The sequence below is a fragment of the Dunckerocampus dactyliophorus genome, chromosome 20 (assembly GCF_027744805.1).
Source record: "Dunckerocampus dactyliophorus isolate RoL2022-P2 chromosome 20, RoL_Ddac_1.1, whole genome shotgun sequence".
Taxonomy (NCBI): domain Eukaryota; kingdom Metazoa; phylum Chordata; class Actinopteri; order Syngnathiformes; family Syngnathidae; genus Dunckerocampus; species Dunckerocampus dactyliophorus.
Genome location: NC_072838.1, coordinates 17,863,119 through 17,884,320, shown reverse-complemented (window position 1 = coordinate 17,884,320; position 21,202 = coordinate 17,863,119). Strand labels below are relative to the sequence as shown.

Genomic DNA, 21,202 nt, shown 5'->3' with positions numbered 1-21,202 from the left:
TAATAAGAAGTATTATTTATTATTACTTCATTGTTGTAGCATTACTTAACTGTTATGAAATAAATTGTTTGAATTCCAAGCTCTTTTTGCACTTGATTTGCTAATATACAATGTCCTGAAAGATGCCTACTGTATAAAAAATAGCTGTCCCTCGTTTATCGCGGTTAATTGGTTCCAGACCAGACAGCGATAAGTGATTTTTTTGTAGTTAGGGCATAGAAAACCTGTTTATGACAAATACAGGTTTTAAAATTATTAAGCATAAGTGACTGCCACTGCTAGCATAGCAAGCTAGCGAGCTAACTAGTTTGCCTCTCCGATTTAGTTACCGTATTCTAAACTTAATGAAGTGTTTCAAACGGAGTCGGGAAGAAGGACAAAATGCCCCAAACCTACCACTTGCACACGTAGTGAGAGGAGAACCTTTTTTTTTTTCCACTTGATCAGCCATGGCTTGTCGGCTGGGCTCTGCTAGCTCAGTAGCCAGTCTCCATGCAGTGTGAAAGGTCATGTCATCTAACATCATGTCTCTTTTCATAACTGATGCCTAGGGACCACAATGCTACATAGAACTTGTCTTGCAATATTTTTTGACTAAAAATAGGCCATAGTCAACCGCAAAACAAAAAAACGCAATATAGTGAATATTCGAACCGCGATATGGTGAGGGACGAACGACTGTATCTATTTGTTGCGATAGAAATTGTTATATAATTATTTTTGAGCTCTTTACAATAATTCTAAATATCCTACTTTAAAAGTGAAGCCTTTCATGCACCCATGTGAAGATAAAAACAAGCTCAATCATCATCCCTCTCCTCACCGCATCCCTGTCCTCATCAAACGGGCTGTCCGGCGGGCTCTGCTGGTCCTCCTTGGCGTAGGAGTTGTGACTGACGGTGGTCACCTCGTAGGGACTCTGCTCGTACACCACCCTGGCCGGCTCCTCCCCGTCCGTCCGGTAATGGAGCCCGGCACCCGTCATGTACACGGGGGCGTACCCCTCGGCCTTCACCAGTGCCACGGAGGGCGCGCCTCCTTCTCCGGAGGTCAGCGCCACAGCCGCTGCGAATTGCTCACGTTTGACATCAGGTTGCTCCGTGTTGAGCGACAGGTTGACGGGGACGGTCTTGAGGACCTGGACGCGGTTGTCCAGGGCCTCCATGTCGCCGCTGCTAGACAACGTAGACCTGGATAAACACATCAGCTGTGATGCTGCAACAAAATACCAGCATTGCTTTGTGCTGCACTGTGTCTTTTGTTCACTGACTTTTTCTCCTGTTCTTCAGTTGCTTCCACAACTTTGGGAGCAGGCAGGAGTCTCTTTTCCTTGGGAACCTGTAAGGCAACAAGGAGGGCATTTGTGAACACATGTCAGCATTTTCCCCCTTAATTTTACTTTTGAAGGCAAACTGTCAGAAATAGGGCCTCTAGTGTACCAGAACACCCCATAGGTCTAGTTATTTGCGTACATTTTCTCCGTTTCCAGGGCCAAAAGCTGCAAAAGCAGTCAAGGGTCAAGCGTACAGCGCCAGGGAGTTACCTTGTAGTAGTCATAGAGCAAGCCCAAGGCGTTGGCGCTGTCCTCGTCGCCGTTGATGCTCATCATGGCCTTGGTGGCGGCCGTCAGCGGGTTCTCCAGGTACGACCGCCACGCCTCATCCTCACTGGTGTAGGCCCGCCGCACGGCCGGGAAGGAACTCTCGTTGGGGACCACCACCACCAGACGCTTGCTGACGGACACACACAACCAACAACTCAGCCAAAGCTTCACATCTGTTATGTTGGTGCACAGCGTTGAACAAAAGTGCATACGCCCCACACATTTCAGCAACTATTGGTGGAGCTACACTGGAGCTGGTGGATGTTAGACACCTTGCTCTGCTCCACCTTCCCGCATTCCACTTGAGGATGCCCCAGAAATGCTCGGTTGGTTCAGGTCTGGAGGAGACATACTTAGGCATCCCATCACTTTCACCTTGTCATCCTGGAGGTGTGCTTGGGATGCCATGTGACCCAGTAGGAATGGGCCGGTGTGGGATTCTGACGGTATAACCTCGGGCAAAAATATCTCACATGGACGGTATTATAATTACACCTCTTAAATGTGCTATTTTCAAATATCTTTCAAACAGCCATTTTCAAACCATATAGTATGATGCGATGACAATGGAAGATATGTATTTAAAATAAATAACGCACTTTTTTCTAAATAAATAAATAAAATGTAGCTCTCAGTGCAGTCTACTGTGGCTAATCCTGCAACTCAAGTCATAGAAGTCATAAATATTTTCAAAGCAAAATGCAAATAAATATGACCCAAGAACGTTACAACATAGATCTTTTTTTGTGTTATCATTTCTTAGTGGCAGGTCACACCTTTCCCCAAACTTCAGTTTCCGGGTCATGTGATTGTTGTTAGCAGCTGAGATGTTAAGTGGTGGTTGCTTGTTGGTCAGTGGAGAGTAAAGGCTTTATAGCACTTATCCTCCACTCCACGCCACCCCCGTCTCCTTCTCAATTACATCTGCACATTTGGTGACCCCCCCCGTAATATGTCAACGGGCAGCCACACCGACGCCGCTCAAGGCTAACGAGATACCTAACAAAGCCTGTGGCATCTGCTGTATGCCTGACGTATGGCAACACAGCACACGCCACATTGAAACCCAGTTTCGGCTGAGAGGAATAACTCAGGACGTGACAAAGTACTGTATTTCCCCACGCTGGACCTCCACTTTTCCCTCGTATCGTATTTGAAACTGTGACTTTTTCACGCCGTGGTATACCTTGAAACCGGTACCCGGCCCATGCCTACTCAACAATGTCACATTACGTGTTGGAATGCATGTTTCGCCTCAGTGAACCGCAGCTACCCTCGTGCCGGCAGCACTCGTGCACTCCACCACCACCATGCTTGACTGTAGGCCAGACACAATGATCTTGCTACTCACTTGTGTTGCCAGCTATTTAGGCAATAATGGATCTGTGTTAACGGTAAATCTTTACCGCTATACAAGCTCTACACTGACTACTCTAAAGTATAGCAAAGTAGTATTGTCCCTTGAGAAGATACGCTGTCATAAAATGGTTATTAAAATGCGAGGGGTGCAGTCACTCGAGTGAGATGCCGTAAGTGACCGAAATGTTGTGTGTGTTTGTGTAAACGTGCAGGTTGCTCATTCTGTTGGCCCACTTTAGAGTGCAGATCAGATCACAGAGCAGTTAAACACACCGTGTTGTCACAACATAGTCAACAAGCGAGGCCAACATGGCTCAACTTCGCGCCCCGGCTAAATGTTATACAGTGAGCGATGTCTGCATACTGCATAATAAGTACACCTTTGGATGACCTGAGATACTTTTGTTCGCTTACAGGAAAAGCGCTTTTAAAGCGCATTAGAACCATTTAGTGTTGCAAATAGAAATGCTGTTCAAGGATGTCACTGCTTTTTTTGCAGCATGACAGTGTAATGCAGCTCTTCCTAAGGCCTTATCCTTTTAATACATCTCCATGGCAACCATTTGATCCTCCAGATTACCTGATGGAATCATCTGATGGACATTTTCTATCTCCAGAGTGCGGCACCTGTTGCAGGATGCATTCAGCATCAACTCCCGTCAAGTCGTGTTAGGAAAAACGTTCATTCTAGCCAATAATCAGAATAAAGCTAAGCTAAGTAGTGTAAACCACACATTATTAGCTATGTTATGTAAATACCAGAACGCTTCCACGGTACTCTTGACAGATTAGTCACTATTAAAGTGCCAACTGACCGCAATGCAAAGCAATACGTCCACTCCGTGCGTGTTTGAAGGTATTTCCTTTTTCTGAAAAATGGCGAATTGCCCTCCCTCGTTCATTTTCCCTCCACGAATTCTCATCACGAGTGACCCAAGAGAGGATGCAACCACAATAATCAGCAACTCCTTTCCTCAAATGCAACCTGAGTTTTCTGCCTGTGTTTTGTTGTTGTCGTTGTTTTTCCCCCCAAATCAATCCAAACAGCGAGAAAGCAAGAAAAGTTGATCCCCATTTGGTCCATACTATCAAAGATCGTCTCCGCAGGCGTGATCACTTACTTGTCTGTCTCCTGTGACATATTTCGCCTCCTCTACGCTTCTGCCTGGTGGAACTGGACTTTCAAGTCGGAGCAGGTGATAAGAGGGAGCGAGTTGCCAGAAGTTGGTGTACAGGTAAGTCGACTTTTTTTGTCGGTCTCAACCCCCCCACCCCTCCTGTCCAGACCCCCTCCCTCTCCTCCTCTCCGCGCCAAATAGGCAGGTAAAGGCCGCGGTTAATATCGGTGGGGGCACCCGTCCAGTCAGTCGCCTCGCATGCACTTTTTGACGACTTTATCACGATGATTAACACGCACGCCAAGCATGGCGATGTTTGTATTTGGCGTTAATCGCTTGGCTAAGAAACATTCTTTCACAGGCAGCGGAGTGAAGGTGAGGTCGCAGCTGATTGGCTCGCTGCCGCACCGAGCTCGCTCCTGATTGGCTGCTGGCTCAGGCGAGGCAGGTAACAACCCCGCCCCTCCACTCTGAAGACTGCTCCTTGTGTGCATATGAGAGTGTGTGTAATCAGAAAGAAAGCAGGGAGGAGACCCGTCATTAGTTGACACAATGCTTTTGTCCCCTTAATGAAACCATTGTGTGAGGAGATCCCAGTGTTTGGGATCACTCTGCATCGGCAAACGCTGTGCATGTTTGGCTCCTACAGTCCCAGCTCACTGCTAATTCACCGCGTTTTGTCCTCATGGTGATGCCCGTGCTGAACGCACGCATTTTGGAACATAAACAGTTACATTTTAATACATTTTTCAGTGCAAATCTTGTCAGATAGGCTGAACTTTTGGGAGTTCTCTTGCAGGAAGTTAGCCATTTGAATGGTATTGCTTGATGCAGGTTCACATCCTATGAAAAAAGCTACATAAATATATACCAAATTGCACATTCTGGTCGTATTATTATAAATTTGAAATGTATTTGCACAAAAAAGTGTACCATATTTGTATTTTATCACCTGATTTAAAGGTGCTCATTGTATTAGAACGTTGCCAAAACCAGCTTAATTGAACATGCTAGCCATTTTCAGTGTAAACCTATCCTATAAATATAAATATAAATCTGGACAACAGGGACGTGCTAAGGTGTTTTCTAGAGCGGATGTCATAATTGTAGGTAACTTCAATAAAGTTTATTTGCAGAAATTAGTATTGTTATTAAAGATAGATAAGTGACGTTACACATTCGATTTAAACGGCAGCAAAAAAAATTACATAAATACTTTCCCTATACTGGTGTTTTTTTAATTAACATTTTATTAGATATTAACTATTTGTACAGGAAATGTCATTTTTATTTATTTATTTATTTTAGTTTTAGAACCGTTGCACATTCTGGTTATTTTTGGTGAAAATGTATCAGAAAATGATGATGATGATTATTATTGCTCTTTCCTGCAACGGTAGACATTTTCTTAAGTTTGGTAGCCAGTAGACCAGTTTGACCTTTGACTCCATGTTATGTTGTGTATCTTTGTAAATAAAGTTTAGCATGTCACAGTGTTGGGGCCCCGCCCCCACCCCCACTGACAGATCCACGCTTGTAACGAAGACTTTGTTTTTAAAAATGTGTGTATTTGCGTGTGAAAGCCCTCGGGTGATCTTTTATGGAAATCTTTTTTTTTAAGTCTCTTCAGTTTAACCGTCAGTGGTGTCATCATATCAGTGTGCGTGTGTGTGTGTGTGTGTGTGTGTGTGTGTTCCTACTATCCTGCTTTGTCTCATTTGTTTTCCACAGCACCTGGGCCTTTTTGCGTGTGTCGTGTTGTGTGTGAGTGTGTGTGTGTGTGATAGATAAATACAGGTGGAGTCCTTTTTCTCCACACAGAGGGAAAGGGTGTTAATATAGTGGACAGATACATAAATCAACAGCTTCCATGTCTTTATTGACAGCTTTTGACCATTTCCCAGCAAGAATGTGGGCTGCCTGACAGTTGAAATGTTGCGAAGGCTGCTTGCCGAACAGCAAGCAGGCACGGGCAAGACGAGACGTCAGCTGCCAAGAGATGCAGATTTCCCATGTGTCTTTTGTGAGAGAGAGAAAAAAATCCTACATGCCAGACGTTTTTTGTTCTTTTTTTTTCCCAGGGAGGGAGAAGCAGCTTGTCCAGACTTGGCCCAGATTGGGAGTCAGCCTGTTTGGGAGCTCTAGGAACTATGAACGAGTGTAGACAGGTGAGATGGGAAGAGAGTAATAAAATCCACTTTGTGTCAAAAAGGTATTTATGACATGTCTTGATTGATTTATGACCCCCTGTCATAAAAGTTTATGACATGCCCCTCCCCCCACCCCCCACCCCCCAACATCAAAGCGTTTTCACACCTATGTGACGAAGATCAAAGCGTTTTCACACCTACGTGACATGTTTATGACAGGGCAATAAAACAATAAAAGTTTATGACGGGCCAATAAAACAATAAAACATCAAAGTGTTTTCACACCTATGTGTCAGGGATCAAAGCATCAGGAAGCAATAAAATTTTATGGCATACCAATAAAACAATAAAAGTTTATGGCATACCAATAAAGCAATAAAACAATAAAACATCAAAGCATCAGGAAGCGGACATGCGGAAGTCATAAACGGACATCTGGAAGCCATAAACCATGAAAGAAGTTTCACACCTATGTGTCAGGGGTCAAAGCATCAGGAAGCGGACATGCGGAAGTCATAAAACAAACAAACAATCATAAAATCATTCCCACGTGACTGTGTTTTCTTCCGGCTGCGTGTGGGGGAAGCCCCCATTCCCATACCCCTCCTTTCCTAACGACCCCCCCCCCCTCCACCCCCACCACCCCCAAGACATCCTCCGGCCTTATCTGGGTGTGTCTCAGCATGTGTGACTGGGGCCCCCAATACCGCCCCCGCCGGCCTGTCTGTGTGTCAGGTTGTGTCTCAAACATGTAGTTTTCTCATTGAAACAATAGAAATAATACTGCTAAAACAGTCAAAGCATTGCATCCTTAGCTCACACGTCCCCATTCAAACCATTTCAATCCGCCATTTGCAAAGACAGTCAAAACACTGATCAAAACAACAGTCAAAACACTGAAAACACTTTTTTTCCACATTCTCATTGAAACAATAGAAATAATACTGCTAAAACAGTCAAAGCATTGCATCCTTAGCTCACACGTCCCCATTCAAACCATTTCAATCCGCCATTTGCAAAGACAGTCAAAACACTGATCAAAACAACAGTCAAAACACTGAAAACACTTTTTTTCCACATTCTCATTGAAACAATAGAAATAATACTGCTAAAACAGTCAAAACATTACAACCTTAGCTCACACGTCCCCATTCAAACCATTTAAATCCGCCATTTGCAAAGACAGTCAAAACACTGAAAACACTTTTTTTACCATAGTCTCATTGAAACAATACAAGTAATACTGCTAAAACAGTCAAAACATTACAACCTTAGCTCACACGTCCCCATTCAAACCATTTCAATCAGCCAATTGCAAAGACAGTCAAAACACTGATCAAAACAACAGTCAAAACACTGAAAACACTTTTTTTCCACATTCTCATTGAAACAATAGAAATAATACTGCTAAAACAGTCAAAACATTACAACCTTAGATACCAGTCTTTCTACTACAGCTATTTTGTTAAAAATTATATTTTTTAAGAAAATGCCATGATTACCTGTCAGCCGTCCATCCACCAACCTTGTTTCTTCAATAGCAAAGTACAAATGACACATCTAGGCCACTCCCTCATGCATCTAGACCACTCCCCCCAGCCAGCTGATACAATTACTGTTGAAAAATCACAGCTATCAGCTTGACCCCTTGGCGTTAAAACAGACTTTATACATGAAAGCAAATAAAGGTGATATAGAGAGTCAGAGTCAGGAAGCTGTAAAAAACATGAAACCTTGGGACAACTATCTTATCACCCCCCATGACTTATCAACTGTGGATCATTACAATCATCTCTAAGTACCCAAATACAAGAATGTACTATATTCTATTTATTTCCTTAGTTCCAAACGCGTACCAGTATACTGCAAGTACCCAAATACAAGAATGTACTATATCCTTTATTTACAACACAGTAGCAGTATACTGCAAGTACCCAAATACAAGAATGTACTATATTCTATTTATTTATTTATTTCCAAACGTAGTACCAGTATACTGCAAGTACCCAAATACAAGAATGTACTATATTCTATTTATTTATTTATTTCCAAATGCAGTACCAGTATACTGCAAGTACCCAAATACAAGAATGTACTATATTCTTTATTTCCAAATGCAGTACCAGTATACTGCAAGTACCCAAATACAAGAATGTACTATATTCTTTATTTCCAAATGCAGTACCAGTATACTGCAAGCACCCAAATACAAGAATGTACTATATTCTTTATTTCCAAATGCAGTACCAGTATACTGCAAGCACCCAAATACAAGAATGTACTATATTCTATTTATTTATTTATTTTGAAACGCATCAGGCTTTGCCCCCTTTACCTAGTCTTTGTGAAGCTTTGATCAACAGGGCTCCTCTTGGAACTTCTTCTCCTGGCTTGTTTGTCATGAATGAACACCCTGACTCGGGTCCATTTGGTGTGACTTCTCTCGGGAGTCCATCCTGGCCGCATCTCCATTTGGTCTGCTTTCTTATGTTAAAATGTTTTGCATCTCAGCATGATGTATTGGACTTGTAGAGCTTTCCTCACACAGCCATGCTATCCCTGCAGCGTCTTATCTTTTAATCAGCACTCTAGTGTTATGAAGGACTAAAGGAAGGTAGACTTGCAACCATTTGGGCTCTGTTAATAAAAATAAAAAGTCTAGAACATACTGTATAAAGGTGATCTAAAACAATAGATAGTGACTTTGTTAGGTATGTGTCCTTCTGAAAGCCTTTCCTACAAAGGAGTGTCTTGATTGAAAAGTGTGAATGTTGGTCATCAGCAAACCTGATTGTCCTGATGCATACATTTGACATTACAGGGCCAATTCCTCCCCCTAAAGTGGATGCAAATACTGTACATACTGTATGTTGGCTAACAGAAAGACACGCATATACTGTTTACATATGACCAATATTATATTTATTATCACTATGTATATATTGTTAGAGGTTGTTATTATTGTTATTCATTGTCTAGTTGTCCAGATATGATGTTTTGTATGAGTTCTATTTATTATTTTCATTGTGTCCTTTTTAATCACAGTTAATTAGTACATATGTGTACTATTCATTTTGACTTCTCTTTTACTTCTTTCTTCATTTTTTCTTTTTATTACAGTTACAACACGGCGTTCAAGGGGTTGGTAATGACACAATATATGCATGCTACCCGTGCATTCTGTATGAAATCCTACAGAAGTACTGATATGATGCTACTTCAGTGACACATTTGACGAATACATCACTAGCAGCAACTTTAAAGGTTCTTTCAGTTAGATATGCGTATGTGCCTGATAGGACAGGATGCTCCATTTGTTGTATAATGTATAATCATGCCATTCACTCAGAAGGGGTCGTAAGCACAATACGCTTTTTTTATTTATTTAATTTCCAAACACATTGCCGGTATACTGTAAGCATTCAAATACTAAAGCAGAGACATTATTTGATTAAAAAAACAAACCAACAAACATGCCCTGACTTGTCTCCAGGACATGGGGGGGGGGGGGGGGGGGGGGGCCTCAGGAGGCAGGCTATGCTTCCTCAATCTCCACCCCCTTTCGACAGATACCCGAAAAACCATCCGCTGTACTCACGACATTCTACAACCATTTGGGCTCTGTTAATAAAAATAAAAAGTCTAGAACATACTGTATAAAGGTGATCTAAAACAATAGATAGTGACTTTGTTAGGTATGTGTCCTTCTGAAAGCCTTTCCTACAAAGGAGTGTCTTGATTGAAAAGTGTGAGTGTTGGTCATTAGCAAACCTGATTGTCCTGATGCATACATTTGACATTACAGGGCCAATTCCTCCCCCTAAAGTGGATGCAAATACTGTACATACTGTATGTTGGCTAACAGAAAGACACGCATATACTGTTTACATATGACCAATATTATATTTATTATCACTATGTATATATTGCGCTTAATGCACCCGGAAAGATTGGTTAGAGGTTGTTATTATTGTTATTCATTGTCTAGTTGTGCAGATATGATGTTTTGTATGAGTTCTATTAATTATTTTCATTGTGTCCTTTTTAATCACAGTTAATTAGTACATATGTGTACTATTCATTTTGACTTCTCTTTTACTTCTTTCTTCATTTTTTCTTTTTATTACAGTTACAACACGGCGTTCAAGGGGTTGGTAATGACACAATATATGCATGCTACCCGTGCATTCTGTATGAAATCCTACAGAAGTACTGATTTTTTTATTTATTTAATTTCCAAACACATCGCCGGTATACTGTAAGCATTCAAATACTAAAGCAGAGACATTATTTGATTAAAAAACCAAACCAACAAACATGCCCTGACTTGTCTCCAGGACATGGGGGGCCTCAGGAGGCAGGCTATGCTTCCTCAATCTCCACCCCCTTTCGACAGATACCCGAAAAACCATCCGCTGTACCCACGACATTCTACTGTCATCTGGAACTTGATTGAGAGAAGGAGACTCTTTTTCCCCCAACCCCTATTTAATTCAACATGGCGCAGCAGAGGTCTTCAGGTAATATTCACCCTTTACTGATTACCACAAACCCATCATCCATCATTGGAGAACATTCCTATCATAAGAAAGTCCTATGTAAAACACTATTGTCTAAACATTGACTAATATTTGTTTTTAAAAGTGTTCATTAGATATAGAATATCATGTGTAGATATATATGTACTGTATGATATAGATTTCCTTTTCATCTCTGACATTATCTTAAAATATGCTTGATACTACTGTATTGCCGGGCAAATTCGTAAGACCACTGGTAAACAACAGATGCATCACCCATAGCAAAATATACTTTCTCATCAATACAGTTAATCTTGTTGTTTGTTTTATTTCTAATGTCATTATTTTCTTTATAATCATACAGGAATCATCAAGGATCCACACAATAAGACGGCTGAATGCACCAACCTCGACAATGTCCCTACAACTTGGGGTTATGCCGACAATGAATCGACCTACGTGCCCGTTTATCGGCACGACGACGTAACCCCGTCTGAAGACGTTGGAAGGGCGACAAGATTCACTGCAAACATCATCACCCTCTTCCAAACCTTACTGAAAAAATGTTTGAATCAGGTAGCGTGGGAAATAGCACGATCTGAATGCAACGGCTGCATCATAGAACATCCAAGCCAGTTGCAGCATTCCTGTCTAAATGAACGAGGAAGAGTCATTTACATCAACCACTACAGCAGGGTAGTTGACAGCGTTTTCCGTCCTACCCTGACAACCGCACTTCAGCAGCTGTCATGTGTAGAACCAGGATACGTTGTTATAAGTACAGAGAGACTTCTTGGTGCTGCCGAAGTAATAATACACGACCTGATGGAGAAAGCATGCTTTGGTCGCACTCAGGACGACGATGAGGAGCAAGGAAACGAGCCCTCACCTACAAAAATATCCATGGCTTTCTTGACATGGTTACACTAAAAACCATGTGTCTTCTTTTGTTTTTATTAACTTTTATATCTCTTTTATACAAAAATGGACATTTTTATATGTAGGATTACCTCACTTATGTACTTCAAATGACAAATTTATTCCTTTGTTTTATCCTGTCACGGTTAGGTACTGCAATGGGGGGCGCTACTGCTCCAACAGCCTGTTTCCCGCCCCCACTTCCTGCTCAGCCATGGCTGCTAATTGTCCATTGTTTTTCCGAGACTGCGTACACGCGTGCGTTCCTGTGCTTTCCCCTTTTGTTTCTTTTTTCCTGGCTCAAACAACAATTGTTAAGAATATAGATTTTTTTTTCTGCGTGCTTGCGTGTGTACAGTTTTTGCTGGTTGGTGTTGTTATATTTTTGGGTGAAAAAGCGTCATTTACATCCAAGGATGGAGACCACCTTTAACCGTCAATAAAAGAGTTCTTTAAAAACTATGCCTCTATTTCCTCATTCGCTTTTCAATAAGCACAATCTTCCAACAACACGTCTTCATTGCATTATGAACACGAACATTTGTAGAGTGACGACGAGCGTCGGACAGTACAGTGACATAAAAGGCTTTGCAGAAGTATGAAAGAAAGTGTGAAACTAACGTTTGCCTTCCTTACTGTGTTACCAGTGCTAACCAGGCTACATAGAAAACCAATACAAATAAGTAATTACATTTCTCAATCAAAAACTATCACATACAACTGCAGAATGAACTTGATCGGTACGTGAAATCATTTGCTGCTCAAATCTGAACGGAAGGAATGAGAAGTGCTGTATGCCACCCCGTGACAAGTTGTGCACAATGTCGGTTAGCCCGACCGTACCAACGCACTGTTCTTAAAATTTAACACTTTAAAACTGAGGACTTGAAATTAAAAACGTTGTTAGTAATATACAAAACTAAAAAGAACCAGCCCCACAGTAACATCCAACAATTGTCTGCCAATAGAAATGAGAAATATAGCTTAAGGTGAACACAAAGTCTGAAAGTACAGTGTACACGTACAACCCTTAAGAGTCAATGTGTCACACGGAGAGGTACGGATCTATGGAATAATTTTGATGAAGACTTAAAAGGTGCAATTACTCTACAACTATTGAAAAGACATTATAAACATTTAAATATGATAAATAAAGGTACATCAGTGGTATTATTGTGTCACACAAGGTTTTGTGTTGTTTTTGCATGCAAATATTTCAAGTACAATTGTTCCCTCTTATTTCGCCATTGAGAAAAAAATATTGTAGTAGTAGAGGGTAGTTTGGATAGGAGTTGTAGCAGGTCAGTGAATTTCAATAATTGTGATGCACTGAAAGCAGGACTCACACATCCTAAAAAGCAGTACATAATAAAAAAGTGCACATTACATTTTAATAATGGGTCAGAAAACAGTGACAAGGTTTTTAAACTTTTCTTTTTTTATGCAATCCAAGTTGCCAACAGTTGATGTATTCATCTCTGTGGATAAGGTGGCATACAGCACTTCTCATTCTTTACGTTCAGATTTGAGCAGCAAATGATTTCACGTACCGATCAAGTTCATTCTGCAGTTGTATGTGATAGTTTTTGATTGAGAAATGTAATTACTTATTTGTATTGATTTTCTATGTAGCCTGGTTAGCACTGGTAACACAGTAAGGAAGGCAAACGTTAGTTTCACACTTTCTTTCATACTTCTGCAAAGCCTTTTATGTCACTGTACTGTCCGACGCTCGTCGTCACTCTACAAATGTTCGTGTTCATAATGCAATGAAGACGTGTTGTTGGAAGATTGTGCTTATTGAAAAGCGAATGAGGAAATAGAGGCATAGTTTTTAAAGAACTCTTTTATTGACGGTTAAAGGTGGTCTCCATCCTTGGATGTAAATGACGCTTTTTCACCCAAAAATATAACAACACCAACCAGCAAAAACTGTACACACGCAAGCACGCAGAAAAAAAAATCTATATTCTTAACAATTGTTGTTTGAGCCAGGAAAAAAGAAACAAAAGGGGAAAGCACAGGAACGCACGCGTGTACGCAGTCTCGGAAAAACAATGGACAATTAGCAGCCATGGCTGAGCAGGAAGTGGGGGCGGGAAACAGGCTGTTGGAGCAGTAGCGCCCCCCCATTGCAGTACCTAACCGTGACAGGATAAAACAAAGGAATAAATTTGTCATTTGAAGTACATAAGTGAGGTAATCCTACATATAAAAATGTCCATTTTTGTATAAAAGAGATATAAAAGTTAATAAAAACAAAAGAAGACACATGGTTTTTAGTGTAACCATGTCAAGAAAGCCATGGATATTTTTGTAGGTGAGGGCTCGTTTCCTTGCTCCTCATCGTCGTCCTGAGTGCGACCAAAGCATGCTTTCTCCATCAGGTCGTGTATTATTACTTCGGCAGCACCAAGAAGTCTCTCTGTACTTATAACAACGTATCCTGGTTCTACACATGACAGCTGCTGAAGTGCGGTTGTCAGGGTAGGACGGAAAACGCTGTCAACTACCCTGCTGTAGTGGTTGATGTAAATGACTCTTCCTCGTTCATTTAGACAGGAATGCTGCAACTGGCTTGGATGTTCTATGATGCAGCCGTTGCATTCAGATCGTGCTATTTCCCACGCTACCTGATTCAAACATTTTTTCAGTAAGGTTTGGAAGAGGGTGATGATGTTTGCAGTGAATCTTGTCGCCCTTCCAACGTCTTCAGACGGGGTTACGTCGTCGTGCCGATAAACGGGCACGTAGGTCGATTCATTGTCGGCATAACCCCAAGTTGTAGGGACATTGTCGAGGTTGGTGCATTCAGCCGTCTTATTGTGTGGATCCTTGATGATTCCTGTATGATTATAAAGAAAATAATGACATTAGAAATAAAACAAACAACAAGATTAACTGTATTGATGAGAAAGTATATTTTGCTATGGGTGATGCATCTGTTGTTTACCAGTGGTCTTACGAATTTGCCCGGCAATACAGTAGTATCAAGCATATTTTAAGATAATGTCAGAGATGAAAAGGAAATCTATATCATACAGTACATATATATCTACACATGATATTCTATATCTAATGAACACTTTTAAAAACAAATATTAGTCAATGTTTAGACAATAGTGTTTTACATAGGACTTTCTTATGATAGGAATGTTCTCCAATGATGGATGATGGGTTTGTGGTAATCAGTAAAGGGTGAATATTACCTGAAGACCTCTGCTGCGCCATGTTGAATTAAATAGGGGTTGGGGGAAAAAGAGTCTCCTTCTCTCAATCAAGTTCCAGATGACAGTAGAATGTCGTGGGTACAGCGGATGGTTTTTCGGGTATCTGTCGAAAGGGGGTGGAGATTGAGGAAGCATAGCCTGCCTCCTGAGGCCCCCCATGTCCTGGAGACAAGTCAGGGCATGTTTGTTGGTTTGGTTTTTTAATCAAATAATGTCTCTGCTTTAGTATTTGAATGCTTACAGTATACCGGCGATGTGTTTGGAAATTAAATAAATAAAAAAATCAGTACTTCTGTAGGATTTCATACAGAATGCACGGGTAGCATGCATATATTGTGTCATTACCAACCCCTTGAACGCCGTGTTGTAACTGTAATAAAAAGAAAAAATGAAGAAAGAAGTAAAAGAGAAGTCAAAATGAATAGTACACATATGTACTAATTAACTGTGATTAAAAAGGACACAATGAAAATAATTAATAGAACTCATACAAAACATCATATCTGCACAACTAGACAATGAATAACAATAATAACAACCTCTAACCAATCTTTCCGGGTGCATTAAGCGCAATATATACATAGTGATAATAAATATAATATTGGTCATATGTAAACAGTATATGCGTGTCTTTCTGTTAGCCAACATACAGTATGTACAGTATTTGCATCCACTTTAGGGGGAGGAATTGGCCCTGTAATGTCAAATGTATGCATCAGGACAATCAGGTTTGCTAATGACCAACACTCACACTTTTCAATCAAGACACTCCTTTGTAGGAAAGGCTTTCAGAAGGACACATACCTAACAAAGTCACTATCTATTGTTTTAGATCACCTTTATACAGTATGTTCTAGACTTTTTATTTTTATTAACAGAGCCCAAATGGTTGTAGAATGTCGTGAGTACAGCGGATGGTTTTTCGGGTATCTGTCGAAAGGGGGTGGAGATTGAGGAAGCATAGCCTGCCTCCTGAGGCCCCCCCCCCCCCCCCCCCCCCCATGTCCTGGAGACAAGTCAGGGCATGTTTGTTGGTTTGTTTTTTTAATCAAATAATGTCTCTGCTTTAGTATTTGAATGCTTACAGTATACCGGCAATGTGTTTGGAAATTAAATAAATAAAAAAAGCGTATTGTGCTTACGACCCCTTCTGAGTGAATGGCATGATTATACATTATACAACAAATGGAGCATCCTGTCCTATCAGGCACATACGCATATCTAACTGAAAGAACCTTTAAAGTTGCTGCTAGTGATGTATTCGTCAAATGTGTAACTGAAGTAGCATCATATCAGTACTTCTGTAGGATTTCATACAGAATGCACGGGTAGCATGCATATATTGTGTCATTACCAACCCCTTGAACGCCGTGTTGTAACTGTAATAAAAAGAAAAAATGAAGAAAGAAGTAAAAGAGAAGTCAAAATGAATAGTACACATATGTACTAATTAACTGTGATTAAAAAGGACACAATGAAAATAATAAATAGAACTCATACAAAACATCATATCTGGACAACTAGACAATGAATAACAATAATAACAACCTCTAACAATATATACATAGTGATAATAAATATAATATTGGTCATATGTAAACAGTATATGCGTGTCTTTCTGTTAGCCAACATACAGTATGTACAGTATTTGCATCCACTTTAGGGGGAGGAATTGGCCCTGTAATGTCAAATGTATGCATCAGGACAATCAGGTTTGCTGATGACCAACATTCACACTTTTCAATCAAGACACTCCTTTGTAGGAAAGGCTTTCAGAAGGACACATACCTAACAAAGTCACTATCTATTGTTTTAGATCACCTTTATACAGTATGTTCTAGACTTTTTATTTTTATTAACAGAGCCCAAATGGTTGCAAGTCTACCTTCCTTTAGTCCTTCATAACACTAGAGTGCTGATTAAAAGATAAGACGCTGCAGGGATAGCATGGCTGTGTGAGGAAAGCTCTACAAGTCCAATACATCATGCTGAGATGCAAAACATTTTAACATAAGAAAGCAGACCAAATGGAGATGCGGCCAGGATGGACTCCCGAGAGAAGTCACACCAAATGGACCCGAGTCAGGGTGTTCATTCATGACAAACAAGCCAGGAGAAGAAGTTCCAAGAGGAGCCCTGTTGATCAAAGCTTCACAAAGACTAGGTAAAGGGGGCAAAGCCTGATGCGTTTCAAAATAAATAAATAAATAGAATATAGTACATTCTTGTATTTGGGTGCTTGCAGTATACTGGTACTGCATTTGGAAATAAAGAATATAGTACATTCTTGTATTTGGGTGCTTGCAGTATACTGGTACTGCATTTGGAAATAAAGAATATAGTACATTCTTGTATTTGGGTACTTGCAGTATACTGGTACTGCATTTGGAAATAAAGAATATAGTACATTCTTGTATTTGGGTACTTGCAGTATACTGGTACTGCATTTGGAAATAAATAAATAAATAGAATATAGTACATTCTTGTATTTGGGTACTTGCAGTATACTGGTACTACGTTTGGAAATAAATAAATAAATAGAATATAGTACATTCTTGTATTTGGGTACTTGCAGTATACTGCTACTGTGTTGTAAATAAAGGATATAGTACATTCTTGTATTTGGGTACTTGCAGTATACTGGTACGCGTTTGGAACTAAGGAAATAAATAGAATATAGTACATTCTTGTATTTGGGTACTTAGAGATGATTGTAATGATCCACAGTTGATAAGTCATGGGGGGTGATAAGATAGTTGTCCCAAGGTTTCATGTTTTTTACAGCTTCCTGACTCTGACTCTCTATATCACCTTTATTTGCTTTCATGTATAAAGTCTGTTTTAACGCCAAGGGGTCAAGCTGATAGCTGTGATTTTTCAACAGTAATTGTATCAGCTGGCTGGGGGGAGTGGTCTAGATGCATGAGGGAGTGGCCTAGATGTGTCATTTGTACTTTGCTATTGAAGAAACAAGGTTGGTGGATGGACGGCTGACAGGTAATCATGGCATTTTCTTAAAAAATATAATTTTTAACAAAATAGCTGTAGTAGAAAGACTGGTATCTAAGGTTGTAATGTTTTGACTGTTTTAGCAGTATTATTTCTATTGTTTCAATGAGAATGTGGAAAAAAAGTGTTTTCAGTGTTTTGACTGTTGTTTTGATCAGTGTTTTGACTGTCTTTGCAATTGGCTGATTGAAATGGTTTGAATGGGGACGTGTGAGCTAAGGTTGTAATGTTTTGACTGTTTTAGCAGTATTACTTGTATTGTTTCAATGAGACTATGGTAAAAAAAGTGTTTTCAGTGTTTTGACTGTCTTTGCAAATGGCGGATTTAAATGGTTTGAATGGGGACGTGTGAGCTAAGGTTGTAATGTTTTGACTGTTTTAGCAGTATTATTTCTATTGTTTCAATGAGAATGTGGAAAAAAAGTGTTTTCAGTGTTTTGACTGTTGTTTTGATCAGTGTTTTGACTGTCTTTGCAAATGGCGGATTGAAATGGTTTGAATGGGGACGTGTGAGCTAAGGATGCAATGCTTTGACTGTTTTAGCAGTATTATTTCTATTGTTTCAATGAGAATGTGGAAAAAAAGTGTTTTCAGTGTTTTGACTGTTGTTTTGATCAGTGTTTTGACTGTCTTTGCAAATGGCGGATTGAAATGGTTTGAATGGGGACGTGTGAGCTAAGGATGCAATGCTTTGACTGTTTTAGCAGTATTATTTCTATTGTTTCAATGAGAAAACTACATGTTTGAGACACAACCTGACACACAGACAGGCCGGCGGGGGCGGTATTGGGGGCCCCAGTCACACATGCTGAGACACACCCAGATAAGGCCGGAGGATGTCTTGGGGGTGGTGGGGGTGGAGGGGGGGGGTCGTTAGGAAAGGAGGGGTATGGGAATGGGGGCTTCCCCCACACGCAGCCGGAAGAAAACACAGTCACGTGGGAATGATTTTATGATTGTTTGTTTGTTTTATGACTTCCGCATGTCCGCTTCCTGATGCTTTGACCCCTGACACATAGGTGTGAAACTTCTTTCATGGTTTATGGCTTCCAGATGTCCGTTTATGACTTCCGCATGTCCGCTTCCTGATGCTTTGATGTTTTATTGTTTTATTGCTTTATTGGTATGCCATAAACTTTTATTGTTTTATTGGTATGCCATAAAATTTTATTGCTTCCTGATGCTTTGATCCCTGACACATAGGTGTGAAAACACTTTGATGTTTTATTGTTTTATTGGCCCGTCATAAACTTTTATTGTTTTATTGCCCTGTCATAAACATGTCACGTAGGTGTGAAAACGCTTTGATCTTCGTCACATAGGTGTGAAAACGCTTTGATGTTGGGGGGTGGGGGGTGGGGGGAGGGGCATGTCATAAACTTTTATGACAGGGGGTCATAAATCAATCAAGACATGTCATAAATACCTTTTTGACACAAAGTGGATTTTATTACTCTCTATGGGATGCCTTGTCCTTCAAGAGAGGCTTTGTTATACTTAACAGGAAGATTTACAGCTCTTTTCTTTCCCCGCAGGACCCCATCCATTCTTGAATATACTGCAGCTTGATGGAGCCTATCCCGGCTGACTCAAGGTGAAAGTCTGGGCACACCCTGGACCGGTTGCCTGTCAATCACAAGCCGACAGTTTTTAAGACTGAACATTCACGCCCACGACAGGGTAGCCTTCAGAGAACCAAACATACAGAATCCAAAGCATACCACACCAGACATGGTGGAAAGTAGTCCTCACTGAGCCTAACATGACATGTTTTTGTAAACACTGAAGTCAATTTAGAGCCTTCAATGAAGTTAACGTACAGTGCTGCATGTGCACACTGTAAGTGACAGTGATGATCCAAAACATACCACATCAAACATGGTGGAAAGTAGCCGCCAATGAGTCCAACATGCATTTTCTTGTAAAACGCTCTAGGCAATTTAATGTTCTCTTCAATGAGCCTAACGTACTGTATGTCAGGGTTGTCCAAATTGCGGCCCAGGGGCCATTTGCAGCCCACAGCTGTTTTTTTTATTGGCCAAAAAATTGAATTTGACAAGAAAAAGCAGCAAAAATGGAAGAATCAGCAGTAATTTGACAAGAATAAAGTCAAAATAGAAAGAGATAAAAGTTGTAATGTAACGAGAAAAAGTTTCAATTTGACTTTGACCAGAATACTATGAGGAAAGATAACATAATTTTAGTAGCATGAAGTTGAAATATTAAAGAAGAAAGTTTTTAAAGTCATAATGTTAAGAAAATCAAACAAAACAACAAATACGGTTGTAATTTTTGGGAAATCAGGTTATGGAAAAAGTTATGACGTTACAAGAATAAAGTGAAAGCATTATTGGAATAAAGTCATCATTACGAGAAGAAAGTTTATAAGAAAGTTGAAATAGTTGGGGGGGGGGCAACAGAAATTACAAAAACAGCTGTAATTTTACGAGAATAAAGTCATTTGATACGAGACAAAGTGTGTCCAGGTTTGCCGCCGCACGCCGACTGCTTTTTGTGATCGGCTTTGAAAGGCATGTATCGGCATGTGCCGATGATGTGTTCTTTATGGAAATCGTCCGATACTAACCGGTGGCCGATGGATCGGAGTGTAAATCCTGACCTTACTGAATGTGGGTGTTAAAATGGGCATTTTGTGGATGGAGTTTTGAATGATCCAAACTGGGTCGTGTGAATGTGCTGCTTTTTTTTCCACTTGACAGTTGATCTGAGGCCAGATTGAATGGATGGAGAGCTCATGTAAGCACCTGCCCCCAGAAAGACCATGTAGGTCACATGACCAGAGGCACCACCACCACCACCGCCGCCGCCACCAGCAGCAGCAGCAGCAGCAGCATGCGGCTTGTTTGCGGCCCGACTGGTCTGGCAACATTGTGGCTTGTGACTGCACGGCGCCGGCAAAACCAGTCGGTTTGGAGAAAAGGGAAACCTGGGAAAGCGAGGGGCGGGACGGAGGAGAGGAAGTGACAAGGGAGGAAGCTGAGAAGCAGCTTCCTCTTGCCTCAACAGGAGGTCACGGCAGCTGTGTTCAGGCGCGTTTTTGGGGATTGATCGCAGGTTTGTGAGCTTTGTGACCCCTCGAAGATGAATTCCAAACAAACAATCCGTCGTAAATAACTACCACTTTTTATGACAGTAATAAAAAAAAAAAAATGTCAGGCAATCCCCCTCCCCCTCCCCCGACACACAATGAGCACCAGGAAGATAATATTCTCTCCTGCTAGCCAATAGCTGACACCTGGAAGATTTGCTTTCAGGCTCCACAACCCCAACCCCA

The 21,202-nt window shown here is 40.8% G+C and overlaps 1 protein-coding gene and 1 long non-coding RNA gene across 7 annotated transcripts in view; one reads left to right on the top strand and one right to left on the bottom strand.

The window, feature by feature from the left end:
* grhl2b (grainyhead-like transcription factor 2b) overlaps positions 1-7,751 on the bottom strand; it is a 20,224-nt gene extending 12,473 nt beyond the window's left edge. The window contains exons 1-4 of one of the 6 annotated variants that reach the window (XM_054764151.1): positions 7,733-7,751; positions 1,544-1,733; positions 1,271-1,338; positions 824-1,190 (exon numbers count right to left, since the gene is read on the bottom strand). In XM_054764151.1, coding sequence (XP_054620126.1) covers positions 824-1,190; positions 1,271-1,338; positions 1,544-1,609 — 501 coding nt within the window. In that variant the 5' untranslated portion in view covers positions 1,610-1,733; positions 7,733-7,751. The other 5 variants (XM_054764146.1, XM_054764145.1, XM_054764147.1 and 2 more) reach the window with 5 other exon arrangements.
* LOC129173339 (uncharacterized) lies at positions 4,095-21,202 on the top strand. The gene is made up of 4 exons (XR_008567221.1): positions 4,095-4,197; positions 6,162-6,248; positions 19,443-19,501; positions 20,628-21,202. It is a non-coding gene; the product is annotated as an uncharacterized LOC129173339 (long non-coding RNA).